This window comes from Mobula hypostoma, chromosome 19 (assembly GCF_963921235.1).
Source record: "Mobula hypostoma chromosome 19, sMobHyp1.1, whole genome shotgun sequence".
In the NCBI taxonomy this organism is placed as follows: domain Eukaryota; kingdom Metazoa; phylum Chordata; class Chondrichthyes; order Myliobatiformes; family Myliobatidae; genus Mobula; species Mobula hypostoma.
In genome coordinates this window covers 38,443,062-38,470,496 of record NC_086115.1, presented here as the reverse complement: position 1 = coordinate 38,470,496, position 27,435 = coordinate 38,443,062, and the positions used below count along the sequence as shown (strand labels likewise).

Here is a 27,435-nt window from a genome sequence, read left to right as displayed (position 1 = left end):
AGGAATCGTTCTTCTACAAAATATCAATTAAAATATATTAGAATGTTTCTACAAATTTCATAATAATTATCAAATGTCCCCTCTCACCACTCCTAAATTCACAACCAAGCTGTTCAATTGGTCAAGAAAATAACAATGGTGGTGATCTGGAAACCCTACCTTTGTTGGCCGAAGTATAGCAGCAACAAAACAGGCATAATACTTAATCTATCATTTACTTTCTAACAACGACAAAATATGTAATTGGATAAACTGAGATAGCTCCAGGATGACAGAAATAAAACCTGAAATTGGGAACATTAAAAAAGACATGAATAAACTATCTATCCCCTCAAGCTTGTTTTATGATGCAGTGACAGCATGGCTCATCTGTGACCTATTTCCACATATTTGCCATTGTTCTTTTAATAACTTTGGCTATCATACACTAAACCAATTTCTTATTTAAATTTAGACCAATTTGGTGACAATACTATAAGCAGCTAGAGTGGAGATAATGGCGCAACTCCTAGCTATCAAGCTCAATATACACAATTCTGCAGACAGATTCTGTAGCTATCTTTCATTCATATGCTTTATTACCTTGCTTCAATTGGGAGAGATTACTGTAACTTGTCTCCGCTTTATAAGAGACTACAGTATTTAATAGGTATTAACTTTGTCTTCTACTTAATAGACTTTTTTTACTAGTCATACACACTATTCATCTCCTTTCAGAATAGAGTTCTAAACATTCAGCTAATTTTGTGTTTTAATATTTTTCCTACATATTCTAAAAGCCTGGCTCTAACTTTTAGACTATATGCTCAAATATAATGGAATTTAAAAATATTTTGAATTTCTCCCTACATATTAATCCCACAATAACCCTTTTGTAAATCTATGCTATACTTCCCCTTTCCAAGTACAGTGCCCAGACCTGCTTATACTAATCAAAGTGAGAGATAAACACAGCTAAATAGCATAACTTCTACCACACCCCCTTCCAAATTCGAGTCCTTGATAAAAGATAAACATGAACTATTTTTATCATGTATATTTTTAAAAATTTATTTGTCTTCAAATATGGTCTTCCAAATTTCTGACAAACTCTCTTGCTTCAGCTTTTTACAATTTTGAAAATATGCCAGACTAAATATCTTTGGGTCAAATGTAGATGATTTTGCACTTAACTCACTGATATTTATTTACAACAGTTCTTTCAATTTAATCTATTAATACATTTGTAATTTGATGTAGATTGCTCATACTTAAATCTCTCATTATAAACGGTAGCCACATCAACACTGATCCTGCAGGAATGTCATACTACCAATTATACTAACTTGAGTACCTGTATATTATTTTTAATCTGCTGTTGCAACTTGGAAAATATTTTGAAAGATCAATGGTTTGATAAGCTTTAAATTCAGCTAACCACCTCACAAGGTGAAGTATATAACATTTTCTGAAAATCTATGCAAGAACAAATATTCGCCTATTCACCACTTTGAGCAAGACTCTAAGGCAGTGTTTCCCAACCTTTTTTAGCCTAACGACCCTCTTAGGCACAATCCCTTTGGTGTCTGCATAGTGTAAAAACATGTCTACCATAAGCTAACATAAGAAAAATTATTCCCTTTTAATTTTTTATTTGTCTTTAAACCTAGCTTACAGAATACCTGTGTGCTGTATAGCAGCTTCGGTATCAATGTATTCCTTGAGCTTGATGGGTTTTTTTTTAGCAAGAGTTGAAATATCTGGTTTAAGCTGTGACAGCACAAGTTCCAAGTCCCCATTTTCAATGTCCAAGCAGTTTCTGTTTTTTTGTGAGTATGTGGTTCACTGCACTGAAGCTTCTTTCAACAAGGCAGGAGGATAGAAACATAATGCAGAGCAGTTTGGCTCTTCCCCAAATACCAGAAAACTTTGTATGACAGTGTAGCCACATACCACAAAAGCCGACATTTTTGAAAAGCATTTTTGCTTCTTCATCGTTCTGAATTTTGATAATTTCTTCTTGCAAGCTCTCTTCCTGTTCTTCCACCTTGCAAAGAAATGGGTTAATTACCCAGTCCTAAATTTCCAGGTTGTTCAAATCCTTGAACCGATTCTGAAAATCTTTCTTCAGTGATTGCAGGTGTAAGCAGTACTCTTGCAAATCACCTTCTATGAAAGAGAGTGCCGTACTTTCCATGCAGGGAAATTTCAGAACATCCGTCTCCCATTGTTTTGCTTATATTTTTCCAGTTTTCCAAGAACAGTGGACACTGCACTTTTTGCATGGATTAAATTTAAACTCTCACCCTGCAGTTTTATATTTAGAATGTTCAGTTTGTCATACAGATCAGCTAGATATACCACATCTCCATGTAGTTCAATCTTGTTTCCCCAGTTCTTGTTGACTTTAAGCAAAAATTCAACCACAGTGTCAAAAAGATCAAAGTGTTTTAAGCAGTAGCCTTTTGACAGACAACACACTTCAGTGTGAAGAAGCATTCATACTCTTCATCGTTACCTCGGCATAACTAGTGAAATATTCTGCTATTTACTGGATGAGCTTTAATTTTGTTGATAGCAGATATTACAAGGAGTCTTACTTGAAAAAAGTTGCAGGCTGAGGTTTTTAGCTGCAAGATGCTGACAATGAGTTACACAATAGATTGTAAACAGACTTGGAATGTCTTTTTTCATAAATGCCACTAAACCATATGGTGCTCCATCTGTTGCACAAGAAATCATGTCTCTAATTGGAATACTGTTATCCTCAATATACTTGTCGTAGATTGATTTCCCTTTGATATTTGTTTTTAACAAATTTATGAAGAGAATCTCTTCATATGCTTTTCCACTTTTGATAAACTGTATATATGCCAAAGGCAATGCCTCGTTGTCTTGCACAGTTGACTCATCCAGTTGCATCCCAAATTCTGTTTTTTTGTAGCTCTGTGCATAACTGATACTCAATATCTTCAGTCATTTTGTTCAATACTACGGGCTACAGAGTTATTACTCAGAGGACTTGATTTTAAAATACAGGTATCCATTTTGAGAACAGTGGTGAACACTTCTGATACAGCAGGCATTATTAATCTTCCACCAATTGTAATGAGATTTTCCACACTTTGCTGTCATTTAGGAAATGTTGGAAGAAGCAATGAGATCACCAAGGTCATTTTTAGCTTTTTTAGCAAATAATTTGAGTGTGCAATACTTTTCAAATGCTTTTTTCATCTTCTGGAACTGAGTAATACCATAAATAGCCTTTGCAGGGTGTCTTTTACGGTAGTGTTCCTGCAACCTTGATGGTTTCACAGCTACATTACGCTGTACAATATTACAAACAAGACACATGGGTGTCATTGATCTGACAGGAACAGAATAAAACCATACTCCAGGTATGTAGCATTGTATTGACTCACTTTCTGTAGTTTCTGTTATTTTAGCAGGATTAGAATTCAAGGTTTCACCGCCTTCAGATTCAGAGATCGCACCATACATAATTATCCATCATTAACAAGGCTAAATTAAAATTAAAAAGGAACAGAAATTGGAAATGCCTATCGGATGTTGATGACAGCAGCAAGCTGACACAGATGGAACGATGGTAGCGGCACGCAAAGGAACAGCGGGACAAAGATGAAGATGCTCATTCACTGTCCAGTCCCATTTTTTCTAACTATTTTTTTTAAACCTTCTATGTCTGATGTAGTTTTTAAAGAGTGGAATAGATTGGGTATTAAATGTATTCATTTTTTGTTTGTTGGAGATGGTCTCTTCATTTGAACAACTGTCAGTTAAATATAGCCTACCAAGAACTCACTTTTTTCGATATTTACAAATTAGAGACTTTTTGCGTTCTCAAGTACATACATTTCCTAAAAGTCCAGATAAAAATTTACTTGACATAATTTTTAATTTGAAACTCTTCCACAATGCATCTATGTCTAATATTTATGGTATGTTGTTGGGAATGAGAAATATTCCTTTAGATAAAATTAAAAATCTTTGGGAACAAGATTTACAGATTTCAATTTCTGAGGACACTTGGAATGAAATTTTTAAATTGGTTAATACCTCATCGTTATGTGCCCGTCATTCCCTTCTACAATTTAAAGTGGCTCATAGAGCCCATATGTCTTAAAGGTAAGCTGTCTCATTTTTATTCGGAGATATCTCCCTATTGTGATAGATGTAATAATGGAGAAGCTTCACTAATCCCTATGTTTTGGACTTGTCAGCGTCTTGAAAAATATTGGAAGGAAGTGTTTCAAACTTTTTCGGTGCTTTTTAAAGTAAATTTTAAACCTAATCCTTTGGCTGCCTTATTTGGTATTGCTGGAGGAAATGATATTATTTTGGAGACACATTTTCTGCATATTTTGGCCTTTTTTTCTCTCTTATAGCCAGGAGGTCATTGTTGCTTAAGTGGAAGGATGCAACTCTGCCTACTCATACTCATTGGTTACACGATGTTATGTCTTGCTTAAATTTAGAGAAGATTCGCTGAACATTGTGGGGACCTTTCTTGAATTATTTTCAAAATCTTTGATTTGCTATTAAGCACAGATGTTGGCTAATGATATGTTTTACTATATGTTAAGGATTTTTTCCTTTCCTATTTTTTAACCAAATAGCCATTTTTTTTTCTGGTAGTGGGTTTAGATTTTTTTGTATAATAAAATTATCTCTTTTCAATATTTTAATTTATATGGATATGGGATAATTACACATCATCTGTGATTTCAATATATTGTAATCGATATTATATATCCTACTGTACTCTATATTCTTTTACGCAAGAAATTAATAAAAATATTGAAAAAGAAAGAAGATGCTCACAATAGCAAAAATTACGTTGACAAAGAATTCAGATTGGAATCTGAATGTCAGTAGGGATAGAGTTGGTGTTCGGTAAGCTACCTTTATACTATTCCAGTTAGCGCGGTTGACCAATAACACAAGGTCTCATAATTATAGTGCTATAGTTAGGGTGCTGCTTTCCTCCTCACCCCCAAGAACCTTGAACACCCCGCGACGACTTCCCTTAGCGCCCCCTTAGGACACATAACCAACCCCTGTTGGGAATCACAGTTCTAAAGGGGTTATGACACTGATTCTTATGGGCAAAAATAGAATCTAAAATATAGACGCCATCGTTCAAAAATAAAGAGTGGTTCCTTTAATTTTGAGATGCAGCTTAAGTTTTTATCTAAAGGAGTTTAGCTTTCAGAACTCTTTCTCAAATGGTGGTGGAAGTAGAGTATCATCATCATCAGGTGCCGTGCCCAGTTTGAGCTTTGACTGCCATGGCCCACACACTCCTGTTTTGGGTCAAGTGGATCAATTCATTGCTATTCATTTCCAATTCTCTGGTTGCTGTCTCCATCATCATTTGTCTTCTTCTTGCTTTCTTCCCTTCAATCTTTCTCATAATTACCATGCATTCTAACTCCTCTTTCCTAATCACATGTCCAATGAAGTTACGTTGCCTTTTCGTGATCTCATACATTATTTCTCTTTTTGTGTTTGCTCTGTTCATGACATCCTCGTTAGATATTTGTTTCATCCATGATATCCTTTGCATCCTCCTCAAAAACCACATCTGTGCTGCCACAATTCATTTCCTTCAATTACTAGATACTGTCCAACATTCTGAGTCATATAACATAACTGGATAAACCTAATATTTCAGTAATCTGAGGCGGGTTGTCATGCCTAGTTTAGTATTGGTCAGTATACTCTTTATTCTCGTAAAGGTGTCTTTTGCCATCCCTATTCTTCTTTTGATGTCCAAGTCGCACCTGCCATTTGATGTCACCCAGCTTCCTAAGTAGCAAAAGTTCTTTACTTGTTTTATGTCTTCCCCATTTATTCTCAGCCTGCAGATAGGATTCTCCTTCTTTTTGGATATCACTATATATTCTGTCTTTTTGCTATTGATAGAGAGATCCATTTTTGCACTTTCTTCAACAATTATATCAATTAAGTTTTGTAGTTCTTCCTCCGTCCTTGCAATTGTTACGAGAATACACATAAAATTAAGATGTTTGCTGGCCTGGGCTAGCATCAGTGGCATCAGCAGTTGGTCTGCCACCTGCCCTCAGGGGAAGGAGAGATAAGGAACAATGGAGCAGCGTCTGGAGATGTGTAATGAAGGGATGTGGGAGAGAGAGCTGTCTGGAGCGGCTCCCCCCCCTTTGAACCCTGAACTGTTTGAAGTGATGGACAGGCGATACCCCAGCAGGGGGATAAAATGGGACAGGTTCGCTAAGACAGACACACACGCCACCCGAGGTAACGAGACCCTGGAAGCGGTACGCTTCTCACGAGTGGGTGAGAAGTACCAGACAACGACCAGGGTGGAAAGGTACGATCAGCGGGAACCCGGTGTGTGTCCGCCCTTGCCTGGGTGCCGGGTTCACTGCAGAGGATCGACCGCATCTGGAGGAGGGGTCACAGTCGGTGACCTCAGGTGACATCACCAAGGACCCGCCCAAAAGTTGCTCGTGAGCTATCTCGCTGGTCTGTGAGTGAAGCTGTGCTGAATGATGAGTTGTTCCTATTCTATGTCTCTCTTCCCCCACGTTGTCCACCGCCATGGCAACGATTACTGCGAACTGAACTACTAACTGGACTGAACTTTGAGTCATTTTGAAATTGGTCATTTACCCCTAGACAACGATAGAGCTTGATTGATGCTGTTATCTTAATTCTGCGCACATGTGCGTTTATCATCGCTGAACTGTTGCATTTATTATCCTTTCGATTAATGTGTTGCTTGTTTCTTTAATAAAACTTTCTTAGTTCTAGTACTCCAGACTCCAACTGAGTGATCCATTTCTGCTGGTTTGGCAACCCAGTTACGGGGTACGTAACACAATTAACACAGTGTCATCTGCATATCTGAAATTATGGATGTTTTCACCACCAACTTTGATTCCCAAGATGGCTCTTATTTTTTGTAATATTGTTTAACTGTACACATTAAATAAATCAAGGGAGCAAACACACCCTTGTCTAACGCCTCTCTTGATTTTCATAAACTGACTCACTTCTTCATCTATTCTTACAGCGGCAGTTTGTTCCCAGTACAGATTTCTGATTAGGCGGAGGTCTTTCGAATCTAGATCTAGAGTTTTCTGTAATATTTAAAATAACTTATTGTGCTTCACTTTATCAAATGCTTTTGTGTAGTCGATAAAAAAACAAACAAATCTCTTTGCATTTGAATAGCTCGTTCTGATAGTATCCTTAACATCAATATTGTGTTTCTTTCACCTTTGTCTTTCACAAAACCACATTGTTCTTTGCCTATTTCAGCTTGTATCTTACTTTTTGCAGAGTATAAATGTTTTTAACAGAGGCAAAAGGATGAAAGGTAACCATGTGATATGGGAATGTGGAGTTCAGGTAACAATATGATCTGCCATGATCTTATTAGAACTTCGCATACTCTTCCAGCTAGAAGCCACACACAATTCACACTACATTCTTTATTTTTTCTCAAGGTAATCTAGAACTTCAATATTAGGTTAGCAAAAAAAAAACAAAAACAAATTGTTACAAAGGAGAATGAAAGCACCTAACTGCCTTGCTTTCTTGGCATCTGAAATGACAGGAGCTAGATTATGAAATTGAAAATGACACTTTAGAATCTCTCCATCTCCCAGTATCTGAATTTAAGTCTCCACAGATGGGAAGTAACCTGCATGCAAACTTCCAGTGATTTGCCAAGTGCATACATGGAGTTATTATTCAAATACCCATCTGTGAAAAATGAATCAAAGTACAATGTGTTTTGTAAATGCTTGCTTCAGACAGACCCAAATTGTTTAATTGTGATTTGGCCCCAGAAACAGAAAACTAAGATGATTACAGTCAGGTGTAGGCTTACAAGAGTTCCTGTTGCTAAATGATCTTGGATTCTTGCCTATTTCAGAATATTATATCGCATATTGGATTTCACAGCTCATTTTTGCATGGGCAAACATAACATATGGGCAGGCATTATTATTATTTTCAGAATCAGATTTATTATCACTGTCTTATATAACATGAAATTTGTTGTTTTGCAGCAGCAATACAGTGCAAAGACATAAAATTACTATAATTATAAAATAAATTAGTGGTGCAAAAAATGGAATAACAAGCTGGTGTTCATGGACCTTTCAGAAATCTGATGGCAAGGGGGACAAGCTGTTTCTTGATCGTTGATGTGGTTTTCAGGTTCCTGTTTCTCCTTCTCAAAGAGGAGAATGAAGTGAGGGTCCTTAACGATGGATGGCACCTTCCTGGGGCTTTAACTATTGAACACCTCCTCAATGGTGGGGAGGTTAGTGCCCATGATGGAGCTAGCTGTGTCTCCAACCTTTTGCTGCTTTTTTTGATCTGTGCATTGGAACCTCCATACCAGGCTGTGATGCAACCAGTCAGAATGCTCTCAACAGTACACCTTCAGAAATTTGCTAGTCTTTGGTGACATACCAATTCTCTGAAAACTCCTAATAAAATATAGTTTTTGGTGTTTCTTCTACATAGCTGCATCAGTATACATATTGGTTTCAGGATAGACCTTCTGAGATGTTTTATTTATTTGTTTGTTTATTTAGCAATACGGCACCTTCTGGCCCTTCGAGCCACCTGGCCCCAGCAACCCCACAATCCTGATTAACCTAACCTAATCACAGGACAATTTACAATGACCAATTAACCTACCCTGTATGCCTTTGGACTGTGGGAGGAAATCTGAGCACTCTGAGGAAACACACATTTCACAGGGAGGACCTACAGAGACTTCTTACAGAGCGGTGCTGGAATTCAACTCCGGAACGCCCTGGTGTGTAATAATGTCACACTAACCGCTGTATTAACAGTGGACATCTACACAGTTACTGGCTAACTGGGTGTTGACACTCAGGAGCTAGAAACTGCACACCTTTTCCACAGTTGACTCCTTATTAAGAACTGCTGCGTGTTCTCTCAACTTCATCTTCCTAAAGTCCACCATCAATTCCTGTGCCCCTAAAGGAGCTGGCTACAACCTTTTGCAACCTGTTGTGATCATGTGCATTGGAGCTTCCATTCCAGATTGTGATGCAACCAGACAAATTGCTCACCAGCTTACTCCTATGGAAATATAATATAGCAAATCTCCTCAAACTCCAAGTAGAGGCAATGGCATGCCTTCTTCGTGATTGCGGTCTGTTCTCCCGACTTCCCCTTATGTCCATTATCAATTTCTTGACCTTGCTAACACTGGATGCAAGGTTATTGCTGCCATACCATTCAACAGCTGATCTCTCTCACTCGAGTATGTCTCCATGTTGCCACCTGAGATTATACCAATAGTGGTGTCAACTGTGAATTTATAAATGACATTTGAGTTGTGCTTAACTACTGAGTCATGAATGCAGAGAAGGCAGAGCAATGAGCTCAGCACGCATCCTTGAGGTGTTAACTGCCAGCGAGGAGAGATATTGCTACCGATCCATACTGACTGTGGTCTCTAGAAGAGAAAGTCAAGGATCCAGATGCAGAGGGAGGTAGAGAGGAATGCACAAAATGCTGGAAGACCAGGTTTAGAGGCTTTATCATGTATCATAATTTTTCTAGTTTCATCCTGCATACAAATGCCATTCTTTTTGTTAAGCAAGATTTCAGTGAATTAGCAATCTCTAACATTTATGAAGAGCTAATCTTGAAGATTAGGATACTAGTGGGATAAACATAATGGAAACTCCAGTATCATTTTAGAAGAAGAAATAAAAACATAATATAGGACCATTCTCTGGTACCACCTCACTGATTTAGCACACTGCTCCTGCCAGAACTCAACAGGTCCCACAACATCATAAGATGGTTTAAAGTTAAAGCAATGCAAAACTCACATTACAAGTGTCCCGTGCTTTATGAACATTCGCTTTATGCCACTTCGCTTTTACGAAAGACTACATTAATGCCTGTTTTCGCTAACTGAAAGAGGATTTTCGCTTTCACGAAAAAAAACACCCGCTTTAAACTTGTGTTTACCCTGAGAAAGACTACCATGACCATGAAGCCTTGCGCGGGCAGGTGTGTGCTCATGCATGTACGTGCTGATTTTTTTCTACAAATTGGCTTTGGCTAAATCTTCTCGATTCTGTTAAGTGAAACTACACTGGACATACATTATTTCTACTTTATTTTGGTAGTGCATTTATCACATTCCTGCTTTTACTATATGTTAGTGTTATTTTAGGTTTTATGTGCTATTTGGTATGATTTGGTAGGTTATTTTTTGGGTATGGGAACGCGCAAAGATTTTTCCCATATAAATTAATGGTAATTGCTTCTTTGCTTTACGCCATTTCGGCTTACGAACAGTTTCATAGGAACGCTCTACCTTCGGATAGCGGGGGAATCCTGTACAAGTGCTAAATATAATGGGCTCTTTAATTTTTCTTGAAATGATAGAATCTAATAAAGTAACTGGCTGCAGATATTACAACTAGAACAAACACAGAGCGCTGGAAGAATTCAGCAGGTCAAGCAGCTGGTGTGGAGGCAAAAGGTGCAAGACAATTCAGGCTGACACCCCACATCAAGAGTGATTTGCAATTATCATTAAATAATTCTTCAAGATGACAGTTTAAATTAAAACATCTGGCTTTTCTTCCAAGAACTGTACATTCTGAGAGTTGCCCGAATGCACCACATCTAATAGCAAATGATAAAACTGTCTTAGGTTGCTAATAAGTAAATCACTTTCATAACATCAAATTTATAGTTCGAAAGAGCACAAAATAAGTTCTTCATTTGTTTTTTTGTGTACTAATATATTTACAAGCTATTCACAACTAAAAAAACTGCATTCAGTATATTACAATATTCCACCTTTCTACCAAGTTATTGTTCTAATATTGGCCTTTATTGTACCAATTTCATTTGCAACAAATGGGCAATGCAAAGTAAATAGCTGAAGTCAGAGCATGCAAAACAATTTCTTATAAAGGAATCAGAGTTTAATTGAAACAGTTTTTGTTAATGCAGTTGTAGGAGACATTTTGCCCACCTGGATGACATCAGCACTAATGGCTTCCTGCATGTACTGTGTGCCATACCATTTTTCAGTTCTGTCTGTTTGTCCTTCAAATGATTTAGAAACCACAGCTACCCTACAAAAGAAAAGCACAAAGGAAATTAAGGGGCTTGTAAATAGCATCATTGATTGTGAATATTATATACCTTGACATCTGAGAATACCAATCAATGTCTCTGATATAAAACCACCCATGCACTGAACAATGTTGAAGCACTGGACACTGTAATTTAATTAAACCATTTCTTTATGTGCTTACTGACTGTGATCAATGGCTTTACTTCCCTCTGTACAAACTAATTAAGTGTCAGAGGTGAGAAATTTCTATATCATCAAAATTCAGCAATGGACATGGCAAATATATACTTTTGAATGATATTTAAATGATAGTCTACTACATTCCAAACAGATACCCCTGGGGTAAGCATACAAAGATACACAAGGAAGTAGACAAAATAATTAAATCTTAATGCATTCTCACTTATTTCTGCACTTTTCAGTGCAGTTTTCTAACCCCGAGTCCACTTCAGTATACTACAAAAGATCTGTGATGTGTACTAAAATAGATTCAGGACTATGAGAATGACCAACTGAAATTCTTCAATTAGTCTGAAGATTCTTCACAAGCATACAGAAACAAAATTGTATAAAAACAGAAGGGATGAGGATGTGAGATAGAAGATAGTATAAAAATTTAAGGGAGAAAAAAATTCTAAATTTTCAGCATTTGTTTTCTTTGAATGATTGAGATTTGACAGCTGTAAAACCATTTTCAAGAGCTGAAGAATATTCTCAAAGTAATTATTACTCAGCTGGTTTTTAATGGGAACCAAGTAGAAATAAAGTTAGCCTACACCATTCCAAACATTTCAAAGTTGAGTCAACATCAAAAGAACTTGATCTCTGCAGTTAACAGTGTGGGATGCCAACTGTTGTTAAATTTATCCAAAATTAACTGTGATATTAAATAGACATTTTTATTATTGCACTAAAGTCTGGACCAAGGCAGATTGATGAATTAGGAAAATTTATCCCCAAGTTGTATGCATGTACACTGGTGGGGAGTTGTACTGTTAATCATGTTGGTGAGGGCACCAATGAATCAGAATCAGGTTTATTATCACCGGCATGTATTGTGAAATTTGTTAACTTAGCAGCAGTTCAGTGTTTCAGTTGACAAACCAAATCTCTTCAAACTCCTAATTAAATATAGCCGCTGTCTTCCCTTCTTTATAGCTGCATCAATATGTTGGGGCCAGGTTTGGTCCTCAGAGATCTTGACACCCAGGAACTTGAAATTGCTCATTCTCTCCACTTCTGATCCCTCTATGAGGATTGGTTATGTAATATTAATTTAACACCACAGTTAAATCAATGTATACAAGTCATTTTAAAATATTGATATTGATGGCCAAAAGGTTTGAATACCAAGAGGAAGAGCTGCAGTTACAGATATTCTTAACCCAGATTACTTAAGGAAGGTCCTCTCTTGCTTGCAAGATAAAACTGCTTATGAAAAATTTCTAATTACTCTGCACATGTTCTGATTCTTTTCATTCCCAAATTCCTGTACCAAGTTGGTCCAAGATACTTCCCTAAAATAACATATCTGAAGTTAAAGCCTGGGGGAAAATTAAATTCATGTGCCAAATTCCATGTTACAGCATTTTAACAATTTAAAAGTTCATCCAAACTCATTCTCTATTACTAAGTATCATGTCAACCAACAAAGAAATGTAGAATTTAAATAATCAAAATTCCTTACTATTATTTCTATTTTTTCAATTGCTAAAATACATACAGAATAAAAGAAAAAAAATCCAGAAGCCAATACTTTCAGCTGTTAACATATAAGACCATAAGACAAAGGAGCAGAAGTCGGCCATTCGGCCCATTGAGTCTGCTCCACCATTTTATCATGAGCTGATCCATTCTCCCATTTAGTCCCACTCCCCTGCCTTCTCACCTTGATGCCCTGGCTGCTCAGATACCTATCAATCTCTGCCTTAAATACACCCAATGACTTGGCCCCCACTGCTGCCCGTGGCAACAAATTCCACAGATTCACCACCCTCTGGCTAAAAAAATTTCTTTGCATCTCTGTTCTGAACGGGCACCCTTCAATCCTTAAGTCATGCCCTCTCGTACTAGACTCCTCCACCATGGGAAACAATTTTGCCACATCCACTCTGTCCATGCCCTTCAACATTCGAAATGTTTCTATGAGGTCCCTCCTCATTCTCCTAAGCTCCAAGGAATACAGTCCAAGAGCAGACAAACGTTCCTCATGTTAACCCTCTCATTGCCGGAATCATTCTAGTGAATCTTCTCTGAACCCTCTCCAATGTCAGCACATCCTTTCTTAAATAAGGAGCCCAGAACTGCCCACAGTACTCCGTGAGGTCTTACAAGTGCCTTCTTCACCACCGACTCAACCTGGAGGTTAACCTTAAGGGTATCCCTGCACGAGGACTCCCAAGTCCCGTTACATCTCAGAACTTTGAATTCTCTCCCCATTTAAATAATAGTCTGCCCTTTTATTTCTTCTGCCAACCACACACTTTCCAACATTGTATTTCATTTGCCACTTCTTTGTCCATTCTCCCAATCTATCCAAGTCTCTCTGCAGACTCTGTTTCCTCAGCACTACGAGCCCCTCCACCTATCTTTGAATCATCAGCAAACTTAGTCATAAAGCCATATATTCCATAATCCAAATCGTTGATATGCAACGTAAAAAGAAGCGGCCCTAACACGGACCCCTGTGGAACACCACTGGTAACCAGCAGCCAACCAGAATAGGATCCCTTTATTCCCACTCTCTGTTTCCTGCCAGTCAGCCAACGCTCTATCCACGTATGCAACTTTCCCATAATTCCATGGGCTCTCATCTTGTTTAGCAGCCTCATGTGTGGCACCTTGTCAAAGGCCTTCTGAAAATCCAAATATACAACATCCACTGCATCTCTCTTGTCTAGCCTACTTGTAATTTCCTCAAAAAATTGCAATAGGTTTGTCAGGCAGGATTTTCCTTTAAGGAAACCATGCTGAGTTCTGCCTGTCGTGTCATATGCCTCCAGGTACTCCGTAACCTCATCCTTGACAATCGACTCCAACAACTTTTCAACCACCGATGTCATGCTAACCGGTCCATAATTTCCCTTTTGCTTCCTTGCCCCCTTCTTAAATAGCGGAGTGACATTTGCAATCTTCCAGTCCTCCGGAACCATGCCAGAATCTATTGACTTTTGAAAGATCATTGCTAATGCCTCCGCAATCTCCACAGCTACATCCTTCAGAACACGAGAGTGCATTCCATCTGGTCCGGGAGATTTATCTACCCTTAGACTATTCAGTTTCCTGAGTACTTTCTCTGTCGTAATTGTGACTGCGCACACTTCTCTTCCCTGACACCCCTGAGTATCCGGCATACTGCTGATGTCTTCCTCAGTGAAGACTGATGCGAAATACTTGTTCAGTTCCTCCGCCACCTCCTTATCTCCATTACAATTTCTCCAGCATCATTTTCTATAGGTCCTATATCTACTCTCAACTGTCTTTTACTCTTTATATACTTGAAAAAGCTTTTAGTATCCTCTTTGATATCATTTGCTAGTTTCTTTTCATAGTTTATCTTTTCCCTCTTAATGATCTTCTTAGTTTCCTTTTGTACGCTTTTAAAAACTTCCCAATCCTCTGTCTTCCCACTAATTTTTGCTTCCTTGTATGCCCTCTCCTTTGCTTTAAGTTTGGCTTTGACTTCTCGTCAGCCACGGGTTGCATCCTTTTTCCATTTGAAAATTTCTTCTTTTTTGGAATATATCTGTCTTGCACCTTCCTCATTTCTCGCATAAAGTCCAGCCACTGCTGTTCTGCCATCCTTCCCGCCAGTGTCCCTTTCCAGTCAACTTTGGCCAGTTCCTCTCTCATGCCACTGTAGTTTCCTTTACTCCACTGAAATATCTGTGTTAAACCTGTGCCTTTACTTAAATTACTTCTGTAGCTCCTGACTTGCACAATATTTCTTAAGATATCACTTAAGATTCATGGATAGGATACACATACTTTTATCTCCTAACACATAATCATTTACAACTGCTTTTAAGAAAGTTGCTGGTGAATGTCACCTTGAACCAGTGTAGTGCTCATGATGAAGACAACCCATGTAACAGCAACAGTGAACATCAGCTTTTTATGCCACAGCAGATAAGAAAATGTCAAATTTAGACCATCAGGACGTTTTTGACAAGAACAGGCTGTTCAGCCCAAGAAAGCTTGCTAAATCGCAATTCATCTAGTCTGTTGAAATAACTATCCAGCTTAGATTTGAAAGAACTACTCGCAACTACACAACTAGGTAGTTTGTTCCATGTGTCCACAACTCGCCATGTAACGAAATTCTTCCTGATGCCAGTCTGAAATCTCTGGCTAACCAATCTCCACCTATTACCCTGTGTCCCTGATGATGAATTAATTTTGAAGTGGCAGCTGGCATCCATTTTATTTAAACCTTTAATGATTTTGAAAATTTCTATCAGGTATCCTTGTCATTCTACGTCTACTTAGGCCAAAAAGATTTAATACTTTCTATCTTTCTACATAGCTCATACCCTGCAGACCCGGACTAAGTCTAGTCACCCCTCTCTGGACTCTCTCTAGTACCTTCGTATTCCTAACACAATATGAAGAACAAAATAGTACACAGCATTCAAGGTGTGGCCTCACAAGCGCATTATAAAGCTCAAGGAGAACGTCTCTTGACTTGAACTCCACTGAGCGCATTATATAGCCCAAAATTCCATCGACCTTCCTAATCATTTCTGTGCATTGGCTAGATGTTGATAGTGATGAGTCTACCAGGGCGTCCAAATCCTTCTCACAAAGTGCACATACCAACTCAAGACCCCCCTTTGTATACTTATATCTAATATTTCTACTTCCTATATGTAATACTTTAAATTTACTTACAATAAATTTCATCTGTCATTTATCTGCCCACATCTGGATTTTGTTTTGATCTAACTGTATTGATTTTGCTGCCTGAAAGCTATTAGCCCATCCCCTTAATTTTATGTCATAGGCAAACTTTACTAGTTTAATTATTATGTGCTTATCCAAATCATTAATGTAAATTAGATTAAAAACAGCAGTGGCCCTAAAACCGATCCTTCGAAACTCCACTTTTAACATCTTCTAGGTGTGAAGATCCTCTCACAATAGCTTGTTGTTTTCTGTGTTTGAGCTACTTCTGTACTCATTCGCACACCTTACCCTGAATCCCTACCTCCTATAATTTGATTATTAACGTCTTGTGGTGTAGCTTGTCAAAAGCCTTCTGAATGTCCAAGTAAATGACATCAACCACTATTGTTATCATAAATTTTAGTTGCCTCTTTATACAACTCCAGCATTTTAGTATAACATGATTTCCCCTTTCTGAACCCATGCTGGCCTTCTGCTAACATGCCTGTTCTTATCAGTTGCTTTTTCATCTTACTTATTATTGCTTCCATTATCTTGCCTGCGATAAGCGTTAACCCATTTCCAGTCCTTACAGATTTCATCAGTCTTCAATGTCTTTTGAAAAATACATGTTAGGGATTTGTATATATAATCACAGATCTCTTTAAGTACCCTCAGATACATGTTGTCCGGCCTTGGAGATTTATTAACTTTCAGCCTTTTCAGCAGAAGCAGGATTTCACTTTCCAAGATCTCTAAACAAACTTAAATCACTTAAAACAAACTTATTTTTCTCTACACTTACTGACATACTGCTAACATCTTCACAGGTGTTATCCTTTCATATGATTCTTACTATCTCTTCTTTCAGTTAGTCCTGACAAAGGGTCTTGGCTCGAAACGTCGACTGTACCTCTTCCTATAGATGCTGCCTGGCCTGCTGCGTTCACCAGCAATTTTTATGTGTGTGCTTGAAATTCCAGCATCTGTTTGCATGTGTTTGCATCTTCACAGGTGAATACTTTAGCAAAATATGAGTTCAGAGTGTCCACTATGTCCTTCTCTACATAATTTAATACTCCACTTTTATATTCTAATAAACTTAACTTCCTCCTCAACTTTTCTTTCACTATTAAAAGAAAAGCTCTTAGGGTCAATCTTAGCATTAGCAGCAATATCATTCTCAATCTGCCTTTTGGCAATTCAAATTTCCCTCTTGACTATAGCTCTCTTATTTTCATATGATCGACTATTTTTTTCTGTATTCCTTATATAACTGTCCTTTCCAATAATCTTCATGTATATTTTTATACATCCATGTAGAATACTGTGCAAACTTTGCAAATGCTGGTGATCATTCTTGGTGCAGAAGATGAAGATTGCAGGTTTGTGACAGCTTTAAGTGTTAGGAGAGTAAGTGAGAGGACATGAATGTTTTTTGTGAATGACATGGAACTTCTTCATTGCTATTGGAGCTGTAGTTAAGTCAAAACTATATCTCACATGTGGGGAGGCAAATCGCATTACAAAACAAAAACAGCTTCTAACCCACTTTTGCATTCACAGTGCTTATATCAGCTAGCTTAGTTAAGTTCTTGGTCTATCCAAAAGTTGAAATTGTCGAAAAAAGAAAAAGTTTGGTCTTCAAAGAATGGACATTTAGCATCTTAGCACTGCCAGTAGGAAGAACTGATGGAAATAGTATCAGTGTCTTCAAAAGGGAATTGGACAATTACCCAGGATGGAGTAATCTGTAGGACCAGAGGCAAAAGAGCAGAGGAATGTGACTGAAAGACTGCTTTACTTGGAGCAGAACAGATTCAAGGTGTAACATAATATAGGACCCTGGTCAGACCCCACTTGGAGTACTGTGCTCAGCTCTAGTCGCCTCACTACAAGAACGATGTGGAAACCATAGAAAGGGTGCAGAGAAGATTTACAAGGATGTTGCCTGGATTGGGGAGCATGCCTTATGAAAACAGGTTGAGTGAACTTGGCCTTTTCTCCTTGGAGCGACGGAGGATGAGAGGTGATCTGATAGAGGTGTATAAGATGATGAGAGGCATTGATCATGTGGATAGTCAGAGGCTTTTTCCCGGGGCTGAAATGGCTGCCACAAGAGGACACAGGGTTAAGGTGCTGGGGAGTAGATACAGAGGAGATGTCGGGGCAAGTTTTTTATTATGCAGAGTGGTGAGTGCATGGAATGGACTACCGGCAACGGTGGTGGAGGCGGATAGGATAGGGTCTTTTAAGAGACATGTGGACAGGTACACGGAGCTTAGAAAAATAGAGGGCTATAGGTAAGCCTAGTAATTTTTAAGGCAGGGACACGTTTGGCACAACTTTATGGGCCAAAGGGCCTGTATTGTGCTGTAGGTTTTCTATGTTTCTATAATCTCCTCCAGGGTATATAATTCTATGAAGACCACAAGACACAACTTGATATTTGTATTGTTTTTAAAGAATTTATATTATTCCTTTACTTTTCACAAATCCAACACACCTTATTTGATATGCTCAAAAATAGTTTCAAAATGTACTATTAATAACTGAGAACAGACCATTTGGTCTAACTAGTTCATACTTCTCTTTCAATTCTGCTCAAATCTCCTTTGGCCTTTCCTTATTGAAATTCAGCATAACCCACTGTTCCATTCTCCATTACGTATTTGTCCAGTACCCCCTTAACTGCATCTATAATCTTCCCATTCATCAACCCTAGGAACAAGTTGTACAGTTTTCCCCGCCATCCGAAGGTAGAGCGTTCCTATGAAACAGTTCGTAAGCCGGAATGTTGTAAAGTGAAGAAGCAACTACCATTTATTTATATGGGAAAAAATTGTGAGCGTTTGCAGACCCAAAAAAACCTACCAAATCATGCCAATTAACATATAAAACCTAAAATAACAGTAACATATAGTAAAAGCAGGAATGATATGATAAATACACAGCCTATATAAAGTAGAACTACTTTTCTACAATCATTGCCGCACTGTCCACCATAGCGAAAATCTCACGCAAGCGCTCTTGGCAGAAACACGGTGCAAGAGCTCTCGGCAAAAACATTCTCTGCCAAGTCATACCAAATAACACATAAAAATACACAGCCTATAGAAAGTAGTAATAATGTATGTACAGTGTAGTATCACTTAACGGAATTGCGAAGACAGCGCCGAGCACACTGATGATGGTGCGTTAGGCTGAGTCGTTGGAGGTTGGGGTGGTGCAGTGGTCCCCAACCTCCAGGCCGCGGACCGATACCGATCCGCGAAGCATGCAGTGGTGCAGCGGTGGCCGGGATGCACCCAGCACATCTTTAAGAAAAAAGCCGAAATAAACAAGCTTATCTTAAAGATGTGCTGGGTACGTCCTGGCTACCACTGCACGCTTCGCGGCAATGTATCGGTCCGCAGCCCAGAGGTTGGGACCACTGGGGTGGTGGGACACTGAGGTGTTAGCTCATCGTCGTCTGTTTCCATCAGGGCAGGCAGGTCATCTTCTTCTATGTCTGCCTGCCTCGATGTCGAAGGTGGAGGTTCGTTGTCTGCTGTGGCTGATGTGGAAGGCTTGAAAAACGACAGTATGCTTGACTGCTTAGCCTCGCGCATTTTTTTATCATACAGTTCTTTGTAAGCACTCAAACCATCCTGCAAATGTGCCCTAAACCTACGTACCCTTTCAAAATTAAAGTTGTAGGGAAAATCTCACACAGTTGCTTCACGTTCAGTTCCTGGACAACTTCACTTTCGGTCCGTTCACTACTGCATTCGGTTTCGAATGCTATCCTTTCCTCTTCCAACTGCATCAGCTCTTCATCTATCAGTTCTTGGTCATGGGATGCCAAAACCTCTTCAACATCATCTTCGTCAACTTCCACAAGCCAAACTCACTTTGCGTTCACCACGACCGAAATGCTTAATTATGTCTAGTTTTACACTAAGTGTAACACCCTTACAAGCTCTTTTAGGCTTTTCCGATACCTTAGAACTCATCTTGCAAATGGATGCCCAAAATAAGTCGACATAAAGTACAGATGCTCACAGGCACGTGTTTAAGCAATGCCGGCTAGAATGCAGTTCCGGGGGAGGAGCTTGGCTGCTCGGGGCGTGCGCTGCGCACATACCCGGTCACAGTATGTGGCCAGGCCGACCGGGGGAATGCCATACTAGATCTAGTACTAGGTAATGAACCGGGTCAGGTCACAGATCTCTCAGTGGGTGAGCATCTGGGGGACAGTGACCACCGCTCGCTGGCCTTTAGCATTATCATGGAAAAGAATAGAATCAGAGGGGACAGGAAAATTTTTAATTGGGGAAAGGCAAATTATGAGGCTATAAGGCTAGAACTTGCGGGTGTGAATTGGGATGATGTTTTTGCAGGGAAATGTACTACGGACATGTGGTCGATGTTTAGAGATCTCTTGCGGGATGCTAGGGATAAATTTGTCCCGGTGAGGAAGATAAAGAATGGTAGGGTGAAGGAACCATGGGTGACAAGTGAGGTGGAAAATCTAGTCAGGTGGAAGAAGGCAGCATACATGAGGTTTAGGAAACAAGGATCAGATGGGTCTATTGAGGAATATAGGGAAGCAAGAAAGGAGCTTAAGAAGGGGCTGAGAAGAGCAAGAAGGGGGCACGAAAAGGCCTTGGTGAGCAGGGTAAAGGAAAACCCCAAGGCATTCTTCAATTATGTGAAAAAAAGGAGGACAGGAGTGAAGGAAGGACTGATTAGAGATAAAGGTGGGAAGATGTGCCTGGAGGCTGTGGAAGTGAGCGAGGTCCTCAATGAATACTTCTCTTCGGTATTCACCAATGAGAGGGAACTTGATGATGGTGAGGACAATATGAGTGAGGTTGATGTTCTGGAGCATGTTGAGATTAAGGGAGAGGAGGTGCTGGAGTTGTTAAAATACATTAGGACAGATAAGTCCCCAGGGCCTGACGGAATATTCCCCAGGCTGCTCCACGAGGCGAGGGAAGAGATTGCTGAGCCTCTGGCTAGGATCTTTATGTCCTCGTTGTCCACGGGAATGGTACCGGAGGATTGGAGGGAGGCGAATGTTGTCTCCTTGTTCAAAAAAGGTAGTAGGGATAGTCTGGGTAATTATAGAACAGTGAGCCTTACGTTTGTGGTGGGAAAGCTGTTGGAAAAGATTCTTAGAGATAGGATCTATAGGCATTTAGAGAATCATGGTCTGATCAGGGACAGTCAGCATGGCTTTGTGAAGGGCAGATCGTGTCTAACAAGCCTGATAGAGTTCCTTGAGGAGGTGACCAGGCATATAGATGAGGATAGTGCAGTGGATGTGATCTATATGGATTTTAGTAAGGCATTTGACAAGGTTCCACACAGTAGGCTTATTCAGAAAGTTAGAAGGCATGGGATCCAGGGAAGTTTGGCCAGGTGGATTCAGAATTGCTTGCCTGCAGAAGGCAGAGGGTCGTGGTGGAGGGAGTACATTCAGATTGGAGGATTGTGACTAATGGTGTCCCACAAGGATCTGTTCTGGGACCTCTACTTTTCGTGATTTTTATTAACGACCTGGATGTGGGGGTAGAAGGGTGGGTTGGCAAGTTTGCAGATGACACAGAGGTTGGTGGTGTTGTAGATAGTGTAGAGGATTGTCAAAGATTGCGGAGAGACATTGATAGGATGCAGGAGTGGGCTGAGAAGTGGCAGATGAAGTTCAACCCAGAGAAGTGTGAGGTGATACACTTTGGAAGGACAAACTCCAAGGCAGAGTACAAAGTAAATGGCAGGATACTTGGTAGTGTGGAGGAGCAGAGGGATCTCGGGGTACATGTCCACAGATCCCTGAAAGTTGCCTCACAGGTGGATAGGGTAGTTAAGAAAGCTTATGGAGTATTAGCTTTCATAAGTCGAGGGACAGAGTTTAAGAGTCGCGATGTAATGATGCAGCTCTATAAAACTCTGGTTAGGCCACACTTGGAGTACTGTGTCCATTTCTGGTCACCTCACTAGAGGAAGGATGTGGAAGCATTAGAAAGGGTACAGAGGAGATTTACCAGGATGCTGCCTGGTTTAGAAAGTATGCATTATGATCAGAGATTAAGGGAGCTAGGGCTTTATTCTTCGGAGAGAAGGAGGATGAGAGGAGACATGATAGAGGTGTACAAGATAATAAGAGGAATAGATAGAGTGGATAGCCAGCGCCTCTTCCCCAGGGCACCACTGCTCAATACAAGAGGATATGGCTTTAAGGTAAGGGGTGGGAAGTTCAAGGGGGATATTAGAGGAAGGTTTTTTACTCAGAGAGTGATTGGTGCGTGGAATGCACTGCCTGAGTCAGTGGTGGAGGCAGATACACTAGTGAAGTTTAAGAGACTACTAGACAGGTATATGGAGGAATTTAAGATGGGGGCTTATATGGGAGGCAGGGTTTGAGGGTCGGCACAACATTGTGGGCCAAAGGGCCTGTACTGTGCTGTACTATTCTATGTTCTATATTCTGCCTTTTTTCATAACAGTGCAAACATCTTCTGTTAGCGAAAACAGGAAACTAATGTAGGTCTTTCATAATAGCGAGGTGTCATAAAGCGAACGTTGGAAAAGTGGGAGACACCTGTACCTCTTCAACACCCTTAGTGAAAAGTTTCCTCTCAATTTCCTTAAAGATTTTTGGAGATTGTCTTTTATATATTCCTGGATATATTTTTCTTCTACATCTACTAGCTAAACCCCTAATAATTTTAAGCAACAAAGTCACCATCTCTCAAAAGTAAAGACACAATGTTCATCCCTCACTATTGGTATTTTTGTTATTGTGCTTGCAATCTTCTCTGCGTTTTCTGCTGTCTCCTCTGTCCTTTTTCCTATAATGCTGACCAGAACATTTTTTCCACATTTATTCATTTTTCAGGATCTATACAGAACTGGCAAGGCCATTAATTGTTGGCTAGCTCCAATTGCTCCAAAGTCCCTGGTAAGCCACCACCGTGAATTACTGCAGCCATTCTGGTGGATGCACACCTATACAGTGCTGTTGTGTAAGGAGTTACAAGATTTGAATCCAGTGACAATGGAGGAACAGTGATAACATTTCCATGTCAGGTTGGTGTGCACTTGTAGGAGAAACTTCAAGTGATGCCCATTCCATGTGCCAGGTTCATGGTAGAGATAATCTGTTTCAGAGGTGCTGCTAAGGTGAATAATTGCTGTGCATGATATGGTTGGCATGTACTGGTGCCTTTATGTGCCAAAGTTGGAGGGGATGAATATTCAGGGTAGTTGATGGGGTACCAGTCAAGCAGGTTGCTTTGTGCTGGATGGTAGTGAGCTCTTGAGGGGTGCACAGCAGAAATGGAGTATATTCCATCATAGTCCTGCCGCGTGTCTTATAGACAGTGAAAATACTTGAGCACTATGGGATGGATCATTTACCGCAGGAAACCTAGCTTTTGACTCTTGCAGTCACAGTATTTATGCTGTACTCCTAGTCTGGTCTAAATGAGGTTCAATTCCCATTACACATTTCCCTACCAGGTTCTATATGCTTTCTAAATGGTTAGCTAATACAAACATACAATGCAAAGTACTTCAATTTCTATTGGACAGTGCAAGCATAATGAATAGTTCGTAGCATTCATTTGACACCTCGACCAATAAAATCTAAATCTGTAACTATTAATAAATGAATTGAAAACTAACAAAACATCTTTAACTCTCCCTGAATCACTACGAACAACCATGATTGGATGATTCACTATAAATAAATAGGCAATTTCACATTTCAAAACAAAGTAAAATTGAAAATAAGCCACTAATCATACAAAAATAACTTACCGCACAGTCTCCGGTGTCAGTTTTTCCAGCACCATCTCTATTAGGTCTGCCCTAAATTCCTCTAGTAGATATTCAGCTGCCAAAACTTCTTCAATGGGATAGTACTGGGAATAAATAATAAAAAAAAGCAATGAACATGCAGCATGTTCTAAGACAGTAAATTGCACTTTAAACAGCACCAAGAAAACAAAGTGATCTCTAAAAATTCCAGATTACGATTTATCTAACACATGTAGACCACTCCATGCTGTTTAATTCTTTTCAACATTCTTTTGATAAGGTTTATATTCAACATTTTGATTAGTATTAGACAGCATTGGTATTCTGATGCAACTGTTTTAACAGAAAATTTCTGATACACCAAATAAAGGAGAGAGAAATCGGAGAGTTGGGTAGGAAGCTGAAAAACAGGACCTCCAGGGTAGTAATCTCAGGATTTCTGCCTGTGCCATGTGCTAACAAATGCAAGAATAGCATGATCAGGCATATTAATACATGGCTGAGAGACTGGTGTAGGGGCAGGCGGGTTCCTGGATCATTGGGGCCTCTTCTGGGGGCAGTATGACCTGTTCAAAAAGGATGGGTTACACCTGAACCCAAAGGGGTCCAATATCCTAGCAGGTAGGTTTAACAGAGCTGTTGGGGGGGGGGAGCGGTTTAAACTAATTTGGCAGGGGGATGGGAACCAGAGTGATAGGGCTGAGGAAGGGGAAACAGAAATAAATCAAAGATAGCGTGCAACTGAGATGATAGAAAGGACAGGCAGGAGATGAGGCACAATCACAGCCAGGGCAGTAGACACGATGCAGTTAAAACAGAAAGCAACAAATACTGCACTGAAAGTGTTATATTTGAATGTACGCAGCATAAGAAATAAAATATTCGATCTTGAAATTCAGCTACAAATTGACAAGTATGACATTGTGGCCATCTCTGAAACTTGGCTAAAGGACGGCTGCCATTGGGGGTTGAACGTCCAAGGATATACGGTGTATCAGAAGGATAGGTTAGTAGGCACAGGTGGTGTGGCCCTGTGTATAAGAAATACTAAATCATTAGAGAGGGATGACATAGGATCAGAAGGTGTAGAGTCTCTATGGGTCAAGTTAAGAAATAGCAAAGTTAAAAGGACCCCAATGGCAGTTGTATACAGGCCTCCAAACAGCAGCAGGGATGTGGATTACAAATTACAGCAGGAGATAGAAAAGGCATGTCAGAAGGGCAAAGTCATGATAACTGTTGGGGATTTTAACATGAAAGTTGATTGGGAAAGCCAGGACCTCAAGATAGAGAATTTTTTTTGCATGTCTAAAGGAAATTTTTAGAACAGCTTGCTGTTGAGCCCTAAACACAAAATGATCTGCAGATGCTGTGATCAAAGCAACACTTTCAGTATGCTGGATGAACTCAGCAGGTCGGGCAGCATCAGTTAGAAACGATGAGTTGACGTTTCGGGCCGGAACCCTTCGTCAGGACTGAAGAATGAAAGATGGGGAAGGATTTGAAGAATGCTTGTAGCTTCAGTTGAAAGACCAGTAATTTGAAAGACAAAGGGGTGAGGGAGGGGAAGCTTTGACGTCATAGCCCTAAAAACAATGGGTAGTAGTAGAAGGAGGCGGAACCATGAGGGAGCTGGGGGGAGGGGGTAGAGTGAAATAGGGATAGAGGAAGGGAGGGGGAGGGAATTACCGGAAGTTGGAGAATTCTATGTTCATACCAAGGGGCTGGAGACTACCTAGACGGTATATGAGGTGTTGCTCCTCTAACCTGAGTTTAGCCTCATCATGGCAGTAGAGGAGGCCATGTATGGACATATCTGAATGGGAATGCGAAGCAGAGTTGAAGTGGGTGGATACCGGGAGATCCTGTCCGTTGTGGCAGATGGAGTGGAGGTGCTCGACGAAGCGATCCCCCGATCTGCGGCGGGTTTCACCGATGTAGAGGAGGCTGCACTGGATGCAATAGATGACCCCAACAGACTCACAAGTGAAGTGTTGTCTCACCTGGAAGGACTGTTTGGGGCCCTGAATGATTGAAAGAGATGAGGTGTAGGGACAGGTGTAGTACTTACGCTTACAGGGGAAGTGCCGGGTGGGAGATCAGTGGGGATGGACGTGCGGATAAGGGAGTCGCAGAGCGACCAATCCCTGTGGAAAGCGGAGAGGGGTGGAGAGGGAAAGATGTGCTTAGTGGTGGGGTCCTGTTGAAGGTGGCAGAAGTTGCGGAGGATAATGTGCTGGATCTGGAGGCTGGTGGAGTGGTAGGTAAGGACAAGGGGAACTCTGTCCCCGTTGTGGTTGCGGGAGGATGGGGTGAGGGCCGAAGTGTGGGAAATGGAGGAGATGCGGCTGAGGGCATCATTGATGATGGTAGAAGGGAAACCACGATCCTTAAAGAAAGAGGATATTTGAGATGTCCTGGAACAGAAAGCCTCATCCTCGGAGCAGATGCGGCGGAGACGGAGGAAGTGGGAATAGGGAATGGCATTTTTGCATGTGGTGGGTGGGAAGAGGTATAGTTGAGGTAGTTATGAGAGTCAGTGGGCTTGTAGAAGATGCCAGTGGATAGTTTGTCTCCAGAGATGGAGACCAAGACATCGAGAAAGGGGAGAGAATGCTACAAGCATTCTTCAAATCCTTCCCCATCTTTCATTCTTCAGTCCTGACGAAGGGTTCCAGCCAGAAGCGTCGACTCATCGTTTCAAACTGATGCTGCCTGACCTGCTGAGTTCATCCAGTGTACTGAAAGTGTTGCTGTTGAGCCCACTAGGGGATAGGCTGTGCTGGATTGGGTATTGTGCAATAATCCGGAGGTGATAAGAGAGCTTATGGTTAAGGAACCCTCGGGGAACAGTGATCACAATATGATCGAGTTCACTTTGAAATCTGAGAAGGAGAAACTAAATTCCAATGTGTCGGTATTTCAGTGGGATAAAGGAAATTACAATGGCATGAGAGGGGAACTGGCCAAGGTTGACATGAAAGAGACACTAGCAGGAAGGACAGCAGAGCAGCAACAGCTGGAGTTTCAGCGAAAAATGAAGGAAGTGCAAGACAGGTATATTCCAAATATGAAGAAATTTTTGAATGGAAGGAGGACACTACTGTGGCTGACAAGTGAAGTCAGAGCCAAAGTAAAAGCAAAAGAGAGGGCATACAAGGAAGCCAAAGTGAGTGGGAAGACAGAGGATTGGGAAGCTTTTAGAAAGTTGCAGAAGGAAACTAAGAAGTTCATTAGGAAGGAAAAGAGGAATTATGAAAGGAAATTGGCGACTAATATCAAAGAAGATACTAAAAGCTTTTTTAAGTATATAAAGGGTAAAAGAGAGTTGCGGGTAGATATAGGACCAATAGAAAATGACACTGGAGATATTGTAATGAGAGACGCAGACATTCAATAGTCAGGGAAGTGAAGTATGTGCAGTGAAAATTACGACTGAGAAGGAAATCAGGAAGCTTAATGGTCTGAGGGTGGATAAATCTCCTAGACCTGATGGAATGCACCATTGGGTTCTGAAGGAAGTAGCTGGAGAGATTACGAGGGCATAAACTATGATCTTTCAAGAATCGAAAGATTCTGGCATTGTACCAGATGAGTGGAAAATTGCA

General features: G+C 40.2%; 1 protein-coding gene across 2 annotated transcripts in view; it reads right to left on the bottom strand.

Annotated features, from left to right (window-relative positions):
* Positions 1 to 27,435, bottom strand: part of ide (insulin-degrading enzyme) — a 114,690-nt gene that overhangs the window by 44,970 nt on the left and 42,285 nt on the right. For both annotated transcript variants that reach the window (XM_063071724.1, XM_063071723.1), the window contains exons 11-12: positions 23,828 to 23,931; positions 11,033 to 11,135 (exon numbers count right to left, since the gene is read on the bottom strand). In XM_063071724.1, coding sequence (XP_062927794.1) covers positions 11,033 to 11,135; positions 23,828 to 23,931 — 207 coding nt within the window. The remainder of the gene's footprint in view (positions 1 to 11,032; positions 11,136 to 23,827; positions 23,932 to 27,435) is intronic.